At 35.9% G+C, this 14,645-nt stretch overlaps 1 protein-coding gene across 4 annotated transcripts; it reads right to left on the bottom strand.

The window, feature by feature from the left end:
* Window positions 6,071-14,389, bottom strand: LOC109848696 (guanine nucleotide-binding protein alpha-1 subunit). Of its 4 annotated transcripts, none has more exons than XM_020418337.1 (14): window positions 14,158-14,386; window positions 12,745-12,931; window positions 12,496-12,568; window positions 11,075-11,112; window positions 10,907-10,996; window positions 10,585-10,662; window positions 10,128-10,235; window positions 9,658-9,759; window positions 8,399-8,454; window positions 7,754-7,888; window positions 7,477-7,570; window positions 7,321-7,380; window positions 7,166-7,245; window positions 6,071-6,539 (listed from the first exon to the last, which is right to left on the bottom strand). In XM_020418337.1, the coding sequence occupies exons 2-14, from the start codon at window positions 12,829-12,831 to the stop codon at window positions 6,362-6,364; spliced, it is 1,179 nt and encodes a 392-aa protein (XP_020273926.1). In that variant the 5' UTR covers window positions 12,832-12,931; window positions 14,158-14,386; the 3' UTR covers window positions 6,071-6,361. The 4 variants fall into 4 exon arrangements, 3 of the variants coding, with proteins under 3 accessions (XP_020273926.1, XP_020273927.1, XP_020273928.1); XM_020418338.1 differs by lacking the exon at window positions 14,158-14,386 and adding an exon at window positions 13,727-13,864; XR_002248858.1 differs by having other exon boundaries at window positions 6,514-6,539; window positions 7,321-7,394; window positions 14,158-14,389.

Genomic DNA, 14,645 nt, shown 5'->3' on the forward strand with positions numbered 1-14,645 from the left:
ATCGCCGGAGAATCGTAGATCGGCGAGCATCGGATCTCGCGATCGAATCCTAATCGCTCGATTTCCCCTCCTCTCTCCAACGCGATCGGCATCGATCGATCAATCGATCAGTTAGGGATTCAGACAAAAAAAAGAATGAAGAGAGAAAAGATAAAGATTCGAGTAAATAGGAAAGATGAGAATATGAGCAAATTTATTAATTTTTTTTATGTGTTTAATAGATAGAGATAAAACTAGGTGAGAGGATAATAATAATAATAGTATTTATTACTTTCAGATAACATTATTATTATCATTTACTACTAAATTTGGGATAAGTGGGTTTCATGGCCCGGGCCCATTTTCCTGTCATTAGAGCGGGTGCGCGTTCGGGTAGCGTTTTGGTGCCGGATTAAATTTAGCCGTTGCTTGGAATAGAGGTTTTAGTGATGGGATCCGCTGTCATACGCACGGTTAAAATTGATGGAGATGGACGATTTGCGAGGGTGACACGTGGAGAGGACAGTCTGGCTGTAGCGTGGAAATGAGGGTGAGGCTTATCCAAACATTGTACTGATAGTTTTTATTTATTCTGTGGTCTGTATATGGTGTATAGTGTTTGAATAATTGGATAATGGGATAATTGCATATTTAGTCCCTGACTCATTTATAATTGCAACTCCGTCCCTCAAACATCCCTTTTCGCTCACGCTTGCCCCCAACAATGCAATTACCTAAATATTATGAGCGGGTTCTAATTTAAACCTGCTAAGAAACAGGTCAGTGAGCTTTAAATGAGGATATAATATATAAATTCTCTTACTCCGTTAAAAACAATTGAATTTTTCTCTCAGAACTCGCATTACTAAACTAGAGGTACGAAATTACAAGTCATAAAGAGTTGACGGAGGAATGAAGAAATACTGAATTTTGAGGGACTAATTTGAAATTAGAGATGAGTACTTAAGGTACAATTATCCCTGGGAATAATTGATGGGAAGCTGACTTGTTGACTCCGTAAATATAACTGTACTGTAATTTTCTCTCTCTTTTTTATTATGAACGAATAAATCTTCTTATTCGATTTTTTTTTTATACTTTTGTGATTGCAATGTTACTTTTTTTTCTCCCTTTTTCTTTTTCCATTTTCAATCAGTTACGGGTTTTTTAAGAATTTAATGCATATATTCATTGGACTGGGCCCACCCTTTTAAAAAAGGAAACTCTTAATTATCCACTTTTGAGCGACGGCGGCCCGCAGGAGGTTTCGGGCGGGACACGTGTGCATGAAACACGTCACACGTGGAAGTAAAAATACGCCACGTGTTTTCATCCAGCAACAAGAAGGCGACGCGAAAAGGGGTTTCTCTTTTTTTACCGGCGTAATAAGTTTTCTAGATCCGCCTGCTCTGATTGGTGATGCGGGACACGTGTTAATATGTCATTGATGTGGCGTACGGATGACATACAACATAGATGTGACAACATTAGAAAAGTGATTAATTGCGTACAAGCCCATGTACTATTGCCCAGTTGCAAATAGTCCCCATGTTAGTGTAAGATAAAACTCACAAACTATTTGTCAAAGCGGACACCTAAGGTGCTGTTTGGTTGGCCTAGAAACTAGGAAAAAGAAATTAAAACACCTGACACATTCATGTAAATGTTTTTTTGTTTTATTTTCTTGTGTTTGGTTGAGAGAGGAAAAAAAAAATAGATGTTGTGCATGTGAGACCCACCCACTAGTAAGATAATAGTGCGATGAGTCTCAAATTTAAGGAAACGCATTTCCTCCCAAAAAAATTATAAAATAAGCTCATTATCTTTGAAAAATATAACTTTTAAAACTTAATACACCAAAAAAGAATTTAATTAGCAAAATAGACCATTTTTGCTAAAAGTTAGTCTATTTTGCTAAGGACAAATCTTTGAAAAAGACCACTTTTAAGACTTTATTAGCAAAATAGACCATCTCTTTTTTTTTGCTAAAAGTTGGTCTATTTTGCTAATTAAATGTCAAATTTGGTCTATTTCAAAATTTTATCAATTTCAAAACTATTTTGTTCATAAAAATTATAAACATGATTATATATATATATATATATACTATATATTATTATTATATATATATATTATATATATATACTATTATATATATATATATATATTGTGAAGAAAGTTACATTATTTATGCGCAATATAGATTTTTATTTAATTTTTAAAAGTATAAGGTTTTAAAAACGACTTGGAGTAAATATTAGTTGTGGCATCGTTCTCTTGTAGCGAAATGTGTTGTGTTGTAGCTTAACAAATGTAAATGATATACGTTACCTTGAATATAAATGAATTTTCCATTGTCATTAACAATATTTGTTGAAATTATAACTATAGTTGAATTTTATGCATTTCAATAGGAGCCAGCATTAACTTCAAATAAGAAAAAAATAATAATAAAAAAATAAGAGTGTACACCCACAATATAAAAATTGCCATGAAATTTTACATTGTCATTACTGATAGTTTTGAAATCTTATAACTAATAGTTGATTTTTTTATATGTATTATATTAATATATGTATAATGATATGTATATATAGAAATATATAATAGTATATAATAATATGTATATATCATATTTTTATATATGTATATATATTAGATATATATATATATATATATATATATATACTTATAAGTATATGATATATATATCTATATATATATATATAGTTATTATAGCTATATATATATATATATATATATATAGGGAGAGGTTCAAATAAAAACCTCACTATCCTAAAAACTAAAAACCAATCATCTCCATTGGATCTAGATTCATCCAATGGCTGAGATTAAAGCTGCATAAGGGTAATAAGGTAAAATAAACAACCCACTAAAGAGAGGTAATTAATGCTTCTGGTTGAGTTATCCATTTTTCCATGCAACTCTCTCCTCTCACGTTCTCCTCTCTCTCTCTCCTCCATTTCCCAAAAGCTTGAACCAGCCCCCTCTCTCTTCCTCTCTCTCACCATCACAAACACCACCAACTCCTCACCGAGCTCCTCCAACTCCATTGCCCCTGAGCTCCCTCCGACACCCTGAGAACCACCAGCACCCAACGTCGTTCACCGCTCATCGCCCACAGCCTTCCTCGCTGCCCTCTGACGAACCGACGCCCCTCCCTCAGACCCGACGCCGTCAACCTCCTCTCCATCTCCTTCGCCACCTTCAAACAACCCAGATCTGAGCTCCTCCACCCCCTGCCACCTCGCCGTCATCCACCTCCGACGACGCCAACGCCGAACCCGTATTTTAACCTTAAAGATCGTAGCTGTTTGTTGTAAAAGGTAAAATATTTCACCTTTTAGTCTGAAAAGTTTTTTGTTTTTTGAGGAAACCAGTTGAAAAACGAAGACACGCATAAGTGAATCTCGATTCACAGAAGTGAATCCAGATTCAGTATGTGAGGTGTTTGTTTTTTACCATAAAAATCGTATTTTTTTGTTGTAAAAGGTAAAATCTTTTCATGGTTTAAAAATTTATAGCTTGTTTTTTACCATAAGTTAAATCTTTTCATGGTTTAAAAATTTATAGCTTGTTTTTTACCATAAGTTTCTTATTCTTTTTGTTTAAAATTTTATAGCTTGTTTTTTACCATAAGTTTCTTATTCTTCAATATAATCCAGATTCAATGGAGTGAATCCAGATTCAATGGAGTGAATCCAGATTCACTGGAGTGAATCCAAATTCACTCCAGCGAAAAGCTTGGATGGTTAGGATGGTTTTTAATAAATTGTTGAAGAAATAAATGTATGTGCTCTAATTTCGAAGAAATAAACGCATGAGTGAATCTAGATTCACTGCAGTGAATCCAGATTCAGTTATGTGAGGTGTTTGTTCTTTACCATAAAAATCGTAGTTTTTTGCTGTAAAATGTGAAATCTTATCATGGTTTAAAATTTTATAGCTTTTTTTTACCATAAGTTTCTTATTCTTTTTATTTTTTATTTTTGCAGATTTGCTATTGTTTGATAACGAGTTTCAGTTCACTGAATCTGGATTCAATTCAGTGAATCTGATTCAATTCAGTGAATCTGGATTCACTGTAATGAATCGAGCTTCAATATAATCCAGATTCAATGGAGTGAATCCAGATTCACTGGAGTGAATCCAGATTCACTCCAGCGAAAGCTTGGATGGTTAGGATCATTTTTAATGAATTGTTGTTGTGTTCTTCATGCGAAAATGGAAGATCAAAGCTTGATAGAAGATGGAAGTGAGTTACAGAGAGCGGGAAGTGAGTTAGAGAGAGAAATGGGGAAGTGAAAGGACGTGGCACGTTGATAGTAAGAGAGAGTATTAAAGAACGTGTTGTATTTTTTGTTTTAATCATTATCTTCAGTTTCCGATGTTGCCAGCCACCATTAATGTAGTATATATATATATATATATATATGAGATTAATGGGTATCATTGTCATAGGAGGGGATTTCCTCCTTGACTCCTATATGGCACAATCCCCATCATCCTTATAAAGTAGGAGAGAGAGTGTGTGAGTTGGTGGGGATTTGTGCCTACTTTATGATGATGGTGGAGATTGTGCCACATAGGCGATAAGGATTCACTTAGGGGTTGTTTGGTGGTTGTTGGTAAAGTTGTGTATTTATGACACAACTTGGAAAGTTGTTGTCCACCTCATCAATTTCATCATCAATTTTACTTTTATACTTTTCTTTGTTTGTTTTTTATTCCATTGGAATCATAAATTGCTTGTTTGGTTTGCAAATGTAACTTTAATTGTTTGTTTGGAAAGTGTAAAAAGTGATCCCTACTCAAATGATCATATTAGTTGGAATTATTTTTTATTAATTTTTTCTAACTTTAATGTCAGCTCTCTCCTAAAATCATGTCTTTTTTTATGAAATCACTTTACAAGTCACAGCAGCATATGAAATCACTTTACACTATTTTCACAACTACAAACAAACAATTGAAAGTGATGAAAGCTGACATTGGGACCCACTTTTTTACACTTTACATCCTTTTACATGGTAAAAACATACAACCAAACAGCCCCTTACATATATATAGGAGAAATATTCCTAAGGTGACGTCTTAGATAATCATCTAAGTACGCGGCCTAAAATCACATGATTGAGCTACATTGTGGATGATCCGATCCATTGACATTGATCTACATATTTTAAAACCCCAACACGTCAAGTTTGGGGTGAACCCGTCGTCGTTTGACCCTTTATCCACTCGTATCAATTTTAACGATCTCGAATGAATAGAACTTTTTACATGGCTCAACCCACCTCTCCGAACCATCGCTAGCATATGAGAAAGTAGCACATCTATATTTGTAGGCAAATTGGGCTCGGTTGGAGCGCATGCATAAGTAATCTGCGCGACAAGCATGACTAACATAAGAGGAGTCGAACCTCTTGAAGAGAGCCCAGCTTTCGCAAAAGTGTCCGAGAGGCGATGTGGGTGAGCGATCGACTCTGTGTAGACGTCAGCTAGGAACTCAAGACGATCAGATAAAAGTACAATATCGTTCCGGCTAAGTTCTCTTCATTATGCTGGACCTTTTATATAGTTTCCATGGATATGGTTTGAAGTTAATCTAACTATGTTCAATTTTCTTCGTGCATTTAAATATGTGCTTGATTATTTAATGTCACGGTCATAACCTAAGATCCAGAGGTGGATATTGTCATCTCTACACTTGATTATTTAACCTTTATTTGGATATCGCTGTTTGGCAACTAGCTATACGGTCTGCATCCAACTATCCAGTGTGGCAGTTTGCACCGCATATAAACTTTTTATGGGAAGGAGAACCACTAGGTTCTAGTAAGTAACGGCAAGTATACTGAAATGTTTCGTTTAAAAATACCCCCTTGCATGTTGCTCAAATATCCCCTCAACCTCAAGTGTCGCAAAATAAAGACATGAATCATTCCCACAATCTAATCCAATATAAGGGACTTACCATCCACAAACATTGAAAAGTATGAGTAAATATGAAAGAACTAGAGGTAAAAACCATATGTCATATAAATTCTGCAAGAAACATCAACGACAATAATTAGCATATGCAAGTAAATAGATGAGACATTTTTCTAATAATCGGTATAAACAATAGTACGCCGTGGAAATTTTTTCTTACTCGCACAATTAAGTGAACAAAAAGAAAAGAAAAAAAAACAAAGAAAAAAAACATAATAACTAGCCTTCTCAAATTTTTAAACCCATTCTCCAGAGCAATACTTCATCAAAGAGCATAACTGAAAGGAGTGACACAATAAAAGGAATGACGCACACAAAGAGATAGAAATCTCGAGGAGCTCTTCAAATTGACGGGTATATACTACTCTCAAATCAGGCCAGCCTCAATGAGATTTCGCCTTCTCAATGTTTCATCGACAAGTTTGAAAGTTTTCTTTACAACCTTCTGATCCAAGGCAGTTGTTCTATAGATTTTGAATACTTGATCAACACGATCAGGCCTGGTGCTTTGAAAGTAAAGCTCCTCAAATTTCTTTTTCACGAACCTGTAATAAAATAAGCTCGGTTGTTATGCTCTATATATATTGACAAAGAAAGACAATAGGAGAGGGACTATTTTACATTTGGTTGTTAGAATACAAAAATATAACCCGAATCATAACTTCGTAGTTTTGATGAAGTGGCAGGATCCTTTGACATGGTATCAAAGCAACTCAAGCTTCAAATCTTCCTGATCACGAATTTCTAAATGGATTTTTAAAAAATTAATATTGTTGTGCTAGTCCAGGTCATAAAAAAGGGTGTTCTGCCTACAGTGCCATGTGAGAATATAAAAATATAACCCCAACTCTTACAACTACAGAGTTTTGGGGTAGCGTCAGGGCCCTTTAACATGGGGTTTCCTATATTACTATTATTCCCTTAAATCTTTAATATTTTGAAATTAGTCTGTCAAATTATTGTAACTGTTGTTAGGCCCTAGGTCTTACATTTTGCTACGGCTACTTTGATTGGAGACATTAATTTGAAACAACTTATAAGAACTTTGGGACCTAGTAGCAATTTCAATGATTTGAGAGGTTTACTTTGAAACTGTGAAACTTGTGCTTGTGTGTGCACTATAAACCTATGGTGTTGGTGAATTGGTGATATTTAAATATAAAGCACTCACTCGTATGCATGTTCAACTTCTTGCTTTCCTGTTGCCATAGGCTGGTAATCTTTGAACCACTCACACACCGTTAAAGGGATCTGCATATGTAGTGCAAGAAGAGTATCGGATAACTATGAATTTGAAATAATTGTTTCAGATGTAAAAAGACTTACTTTTTGAACTTTCTTTTCAAATATATCGAACTTATTCAGAAACAGCATGAAAGATGTTTTCTGCTCCAAGGAAACTGACAGTAATTAGAGAAGAATGACAAGTCATTAAATTCTATAGCTAGAAACAATGGATTGTTAGATGAAACATAGGGAAACCTCAAAGCATGTTTGCTTCAGAACCCATTCAAATAGTTCCTTAGTTTCCATCATCCTGTTCTTTGCGTCATCCTCACAAAGAGCCTGATCATACCTGCACATTGAAGGTGATTAAGTTTTAGAGATACGAGTATATGAGGAAAGTACTTGGAAGGTTGATACACAGAAATAATGCCCCTTCATTGAGGATTTTGGGAGAGAATTAATCAGCTAAGATTACAGAGAAGAAAAACTGAAAGTGCGAAATTTATAGAATATGTAAAGAACAATGGCTTACTCGCTTATTGCAACACAAAATATAACTGCTTTAACACCTTCAAATAGATGAATCCATTTCCTTCTCTCATTTCTCTGGCCTCCGACATCATATAGTCGATATACTTCACCACTTTTTCTGCTCTCTCCTACAGGACTGAAGATTTAAAAAACACTTGTCTCCATAAATTGTATAATGCAACAACATGAAACAGATAAGCATGCATCCATTAGATGTTATTGGATTGATTTAAATGGTGGATTGCTCAGTCATATAGCAGGAAAGAACTTTGAAAGTCATAAGCCAATATCAAAGGAAAAGCACAGCTAATAGTAGATGATGGTAACTATCTAAGTTTCTCTAGATTAAATGAAGCACAACCAAGTGCTAACACAATAAGTATATGAAATAAAATCATAAGCCACAGCAAAATCTAGAAAAGAATTAAGCTTTTTGCCTATTAATGAGGAAGCCCTATGTTATGTATTTTCTACACAAGTGGGAGAAAGATCAAGATTTTCTGTTCAAACTCAGTACAGCCAACACAAAAAATTGAATTAACAACTTCATAAACATAGATAATGAACAATCAACAGCTTGGTAAAAATAATTGCAGATTCCAGAATGGAATAAAATAAAGCCTGAGTTTTAACAAAAAAAATTTACCTGAACTGAATTTCTACCACACCAGTTGTTCGCACTCTAGCATAAAGAACATCCTCCTGCAAAATCCACAAAGCAAAAAAGATATATACATGCTCATCAAATTAGACTTGTCCTTTAATATAAAAAATGTACTTTCATTCATTGCAAACAAATCCTCTGATGGAACTTGGCATTTGGCAATGAAATTAAGGGGAGGGGCAGAAAATAAGTCAAAAAGATATTTGATTTTGAGAACAGAACAAAAAAGCTAGCCGAGGGCCTAAGCGGGCCAGTCCATAGAATCCAGTCAGTGACTGCCTGAACATTCCTAGGTTTGGCAAGGCTGAAAAGTGGCCCAGTTAAATTTTGGGCTGACTATGGGCACCTGCTGCCTGCCCACAGATCAGCCTGAGGCCTGCTATATTATATCATTTTTGTTAATTGTAATGTTATTTTGTACGGTGTTCCCACAATTGTCAGATTATTGGTCGTGTTGAGCCAAAAAAGATGTCCTGCAATGGCTCCATCATGACATGTTGCTCTCCATGTCCCTCCCCCCCCCCCCAAAAAAAAAAAAAAACAAACAAAAACAAAAAACAAAACAAAAACAAAAAACAAAAAAACAAAAAAACAAAAAAACAAAAAAAAGGTTCGTCAATTGACCCCCAAGTTAACTCTATCAGGTCTGTGTTCGCGTGTAAAAATCATGTGCGATCATTATGACTTAAATACCCCTAATAGAAGAAGAAAAACTAATGAGTGTCCCTTCTAGTACGCTGGCACTAAAACCCCTTTTCCCTCCTTTCTTCTCATTTTTGCCCAGGTCGAGGCCGAGCGGATGGTGGGGCAGTGGGGTTGAGGGAGAAGAGGGAGAGGGAGTTGAAGGTGGACATGGTAGAAGAGAGGTAATTGGAACTTGGAAGTCAAGGGATTGGGGACTTTGGGCTCATTTGACTGGAGTTGTTGGGTTTTGGGCTTGTTTATTTGGAGTTTTTAAGGGGTTTGGGATAGGTTCCAATGGGTTAGGGTTGAGATAATTGAGTCTGTTTGAGGAGGGAGAGGGTATTTTTGTGACTTTGTCCATGCATAATTGAGGGTACCGCTGTTTCTTTTTTTTCTCCTGGGGGAAGGGGGGCGTCTAGTTGCAAAAAATTGAAAACATTTGGAGGGTTTGTGACAAATCCCAGGAAAGGCATTACAAATGGGAGCTATAGCACAATTCCAAGTTTCGTATGAGCATACAGATTTGCAGAGGAAGAAACTAATGGCAGATTTTATACCTTTGTTGGAACATAATCCACTTCAGATAAACGTTTCAAATTCTCCATGAAATATTGAGCACAATCGGGAACTTGTAGTACATTTCCACGAGAATAAGTTTCCTGTAGTAATGATCACCAATAAAATTCAAGAGTGATTGCTTAGTTGTATACCCTAAATTTGCAGCTGCAGGGAAAAGGTAATAATATGTCTTGCCAGTCAAAAACTTTTTACACAAAAAAATAAAAAATAAAAGGATGCAACATGACTTGGTTAGAAAGGTCAATAGAAAGGCTTGAACACGACAAGAGGGCTCACAGGTCCAAGAGAGGGATGCAAAGATAAGAAGAATTTTCTTCAGAAAAAAGGAGGAAAGTGAAACTTGACTTTTATCTCAAAAAATGTTAGAAGGCTTGAGATCAATACTGAAGAAGATAACTACAAATGCCAGTGTCAATCTCACATAACAATGTACAATTTATGAATTTACCTGAATAGCAGCATCATTCCATAAGATCTCAATCTCATGTTCAAGGTCTTTAGTCAGAATAGGATATTCCATCCTGCTACCAATCTCAGACAGTTTTTCTCCAATTTCCTAGTACAAGGGAATTTTGTTGATATCATATACTCAAGATTTTAACATAATTGGTTTTGTAACTTGGAAATTTAATTTTATATAAACAACAAAAACATATATGGGGTCTTATAGTCAGCCTTGAATTGTTAACAAAAGTTAGAGGAAACAAATATAGACCTCTGGATCCCAATGCTACAAACAGATACACTCAGCAAAATTTCTTTTTTTTTCTCTTGAAGACAGAGATCCATATGTAAGTGCATGTTACATGTCTAGGACTGTTTGTGCACAGACACACAAATGTAGGGCACACGCCCAAGCACACATAATAAAATAGATTTCAGAATGAAGAACAGCATTAACAAACCTTGTTAGTAGGAGATACAACATACTTTGAGGAATCTGAATCATTTTGTGCCAATTCCTTTGCTCCATCATATAGTATCTGATCAATTCAATCACATTAGGCAGGGGGGGGGGGGAGAGGGAGAGAGTTGTTATTTGTCTGTTCAGAATAAATAAATAAACAAATAAAACAAACAACACAAAGCCCTCACCCTAAATTATTGGGTCCGCTACTAAATAAATAAATAATATGTAAGAGTAACCATCTCTTTCCAAGTGTATAAGACTAAAGCCCTTTTTTTATAAAAGAAACATACAGACACACCCTTTTCAGTATAGCGTACTTTAATTGTCTGATACACATTGGCATGAATGACTGATGTATAACTACGAAGTTCAGCCTCATCGAAGCCCGTTTGAAAGAGAAGCTTTATCTGAACATAAACAAAGCAAAGAAGACGTTAGGATTGAATGTAAAGCGCAACTTATAATAATGAACCAGTCCATCTTACCTGCTTAAAAATTGTTGATTTTCCTGATTCTCCAGCACCTACAGACCAACAAAAAGACGTTCACAATGGAAGTAGAAAGAAACAAATATATCAAAAAGTATTAGGTATTGAAGAATACAGTAGAATGTAAAAATAGAGGGGGAAAACAGTCTTGAATATGTTTCTACATATGCGCGCATGCGTAGGTTACCCAGACACTTCAACTAGGCTTCCGCATCCATGTCCGATGCTTCCTGTATCCGTGTCCGTGTCGGACACTCCTTGGACACTTCTTGAATATGTAAATACATTTAGTCAGACATATATTCAATCATACAACACATGTTTTAGTTTAAAGAACTCGTGATACACTTCTTGAAGTCCTACGCTTCACCTCAAATTTATGCAACTCATTGGACTCAGGATAGGTTTGTTTTACAAGTATATAGCTGTGTCCCTGTATGATTGCATCCGAAATTTTACAAGTTTGTCGTGTCCCATATCCGCACCCATGTCCATGACCACACCCACACCCATATCCATGCAATATAGGCCACATGCTATACAACATAAAGGGTTATATTAGACAATACCTACACATAGAGATGACACTTTCTCGGTGAAAAGAGTCTACAGATACATGTTGCAGACAGCTAAAAATGAAAGTAAAGGATAAGCGTAAAGCACCAGCTAGAACTGAGATTCTATTTTATACTGAAGGGAAGTTTCTCATGCAGCTGTGCATTTGTGTTGTAGCATGTCAACTTCTTTCTTGATGAGTTATCTAAGTACATATAGTGGCTTCATCTCTTGAAATATGACATTAACCATGTCAGTTGATGGCACTATGATGGCCACATATAATCACTCGAAACACCACTATGGAACAGTTTTAAAGTTTATATGATTATTTTTAAGGGTATTCACAAGTGAGTGTTTTCAATGTCACCAAGACTATCAATGTTGCTAAGACAACAACAAAATAAAAATAAAATAAAATAATGAAAGGCAATTAAACCAATTTGACCACATCAAGAGTTCAAGGCAATCCACAAACAAAAATGAAAGGGAATAAAATGGAAAGACCACCAACCAAGGGAAAAGACAGAAGATGGGAAAAGGATAATTTTGACTGAATAACAAAGAAAGTAGGTACATAAGCGAAACACTGAAAAGGGACATGAAAAAAAAGGAGGTCAAAATGAACATGACACAAAATAAGAACTTCAATCATAGCTTCTGTCTGTAAGCCGGCTGCTGAGGTGAGGTAGATGACAGGTCATATATGTCTAAAGTATTTGTTTCTGCTTGATTTACCACATGACGAAGGAAAAATTGCATCGAAATAGTTACCTCCATTTTAGTTTTACCATAAATATTTTTTATTGAAACATTGTTAAATGTCAAATAAAATAGGGGAAAAAACTTTAGATGAGCAATACCTAGCAGTAAGAGTTTATGGATGTGTTGCTCAGCCTTTGTTTCTTGCGCAATCCGTCTCTCTATTTCTGCAGCCTGAAAATGCTTAAACAAGTTATACCTCAGATCTACCTGTGCACCATATTTCGAGATATATTTATGTTCACCAAGTGCATAACAAGCAGGCCAAACATGCATGCTAAAACTAAAATTTTAATGCTTGATGTCACTCATAGCAAAAAGAAAAAGAAAAAAGAAAAAAACACTTTTACCTGATCATTTTCTGCAACATGAGCCTCGTTTAAAGGTTTTGGCCTGCTGCACAGCAAACCCATGCTTTCTAATATAGTGGGAGGCATGGAAAAGATAAATATTTGTGTTTCATCGATTGGATGCAAGGAGCTTCTGATAAAGGACAATTTCACTATGAGAAGAACCCAGCGACTCGATATTACCTATCTGGAAGTTAAAATATGTCAGATTTATTACAGCCAAAAATTTTACAGTGTAAACGAACAGAACAATTTCAAACTGAGGGTTAATGAAAAATGTTCTATGAGATGGTATCAAATTCATCATTATTTTCGTTTGAACAATCCAAGGCATTGGAGAAGATAATTCAAAGATAGGTTTTTTTTAAAATTTAAATCATGAGTGTTGATAACCATTTTCGCCTCGCAAACTAATTGCTTAAGCTTTTGAATAAAGTCATTCACAAATATGTCATAAAAATATGAATAAAAGATCCTAGACGCAAACCACCTATAAGTATATTAAAACCACTTTGCCCAAAAGGTTAAGCTTTTAGATTAACAAAGTAAATTAACACTCAAAACTCCCACTTACAAGGAAGAAAGCCACACAATGCTCCATAGTGGGGAGCGAAACACATGAAGGGGGTTTTCTTTTTTTCTCTTTAATAAATGGACAGGATAGGATTAGAATGCAAAATCTTTTTACTCCCGTGTGTTGCATTACCACATTGTTAGAATATGAAACAACAATGCTCAACCTTTGTAATGCTTAGGGACTTTTACACACATCAATGTCCCAAAACCCCAAGAACCTAACCTTTGAAGCTGTGCTTTTCTCCAGTTTGCCGAATTGAACTATTTTCGGAATAAAAAAATGAAGAGAGCTGTCTACATTCTAATGACTGCAAAGCTACTGATACTTAATTTCAACAACCAAATGAACGAAATCGACGCCTAATTTAACAAGTTTCTCCGGTAGCAAAAGTTTCTGGATCAGTACCGCGACAAACAGCAAGTTAATCTAACAAAGGATTAAGCTGTTTGTACTGAAGCTGACACTACAACATCACCACCCCCAGCGACTAAAAGTTTTCAACTTTCGCCTTCTCCAATTGCGTAACACTCCCATGAAATTAAGTATCAGTAGCTTTGCAGCATTGTAACTGTTTAACAATCGAGTGAACAGTGAAATCGGCTGTGGAATTTCAGTTGAACAAGTAAGCAATTGACAGCATAAACAACAGGGTATGTGTGATGAAATTGAAGGGGAAATAACGGAAAGGATCGAGAAAGCGAGATCCCCAGCTCGTTGCATTCCCCCTCGGTAATCGCCAAGGGAAAAAAAAACTAATGCGGGTCATTTTTCTAAAATCGAAGAATCGATCGGGTCGAGGTCGACGAGATCTAGGGATATCGAGGTGGAGGCGGTACCTGAGCGAGAGTCGGCTGCGGCGATCGTAGCTAGGGTTTCGAGTGATGACGAGGGGCGAGTGAAGGAGGCGGATCTGAGAGAGGTAATCAATGGCGTCGTGGCGAGGGGGTGGAGAGAGAAAAAGGGGATGAGTAAGAGAGAGAGAGAGAGAGAGAGAGAGAGAGAGGAAGACAACGACGGAGGAGGAGACGGTCAAACGAAAAGAGTGAGACCGAAGACCACTGATGAGTGATGATGAGAGTACGGTCCGGGGAAAGCGTCACGAGCTCGAAATTTTTTTTAGGTGAAATTGCTTCTAGCCCCCCCTTTCCTTACAATTTTTCCGCCCTCCTCCCAAGAGTTTTTCAACGTTCTCAGACCCCCAAAACCAAAGCTATAATTTTCTAAGCTCCCAAAATACAAAACCCAAGAGTTAAAAATATGTAAAAAATATAATACATTTTCTCTTTTTTTTTATGATGTTACTGTGATGATTTAAAATGGGTTT

This window comes from Asparagus officinalis, chromosome 7, assembly GCF_001876935.1.
Source record: "Asparagus officinalis chromosome 7, Aspof.V1, whole genome shotgun sequence".
In the NCBI taxonomy this organism is placed as follows: domain Eukaryota; kingdom Viridiplantae; phylum Streptophyta; class Magnoliopsida; order Asparagales; family Asparagaceae; genus Asparagus; species Asparagus officinalis.

Excerpts from the sequence above, each read along its gene's own strand:
- LOC109848696 (XM_020418337.1), bottom strand. The coding sequence starts at position 12,831 with ATGCCTCCCACTATATTAGAAAGCATGGGTTTGCTGTGCAGCAGGCCA. Across the intron at positions 12,569-12,744 it reads ATGTTGCAGAAAATGATCAG|GCTGCAGAAATAGAGAGACG; the intron begins GTAAAAGTGTTT and ends AAGCATTTTCAG. Across the intron at positions 7,571-7,753 it reads TTTTGTGTTGCAATAAGCGA|GTATGATCAGGCTCTTTGTG; the intron begins GTAAGCCATTGT and ends TTCAATGTGCAG.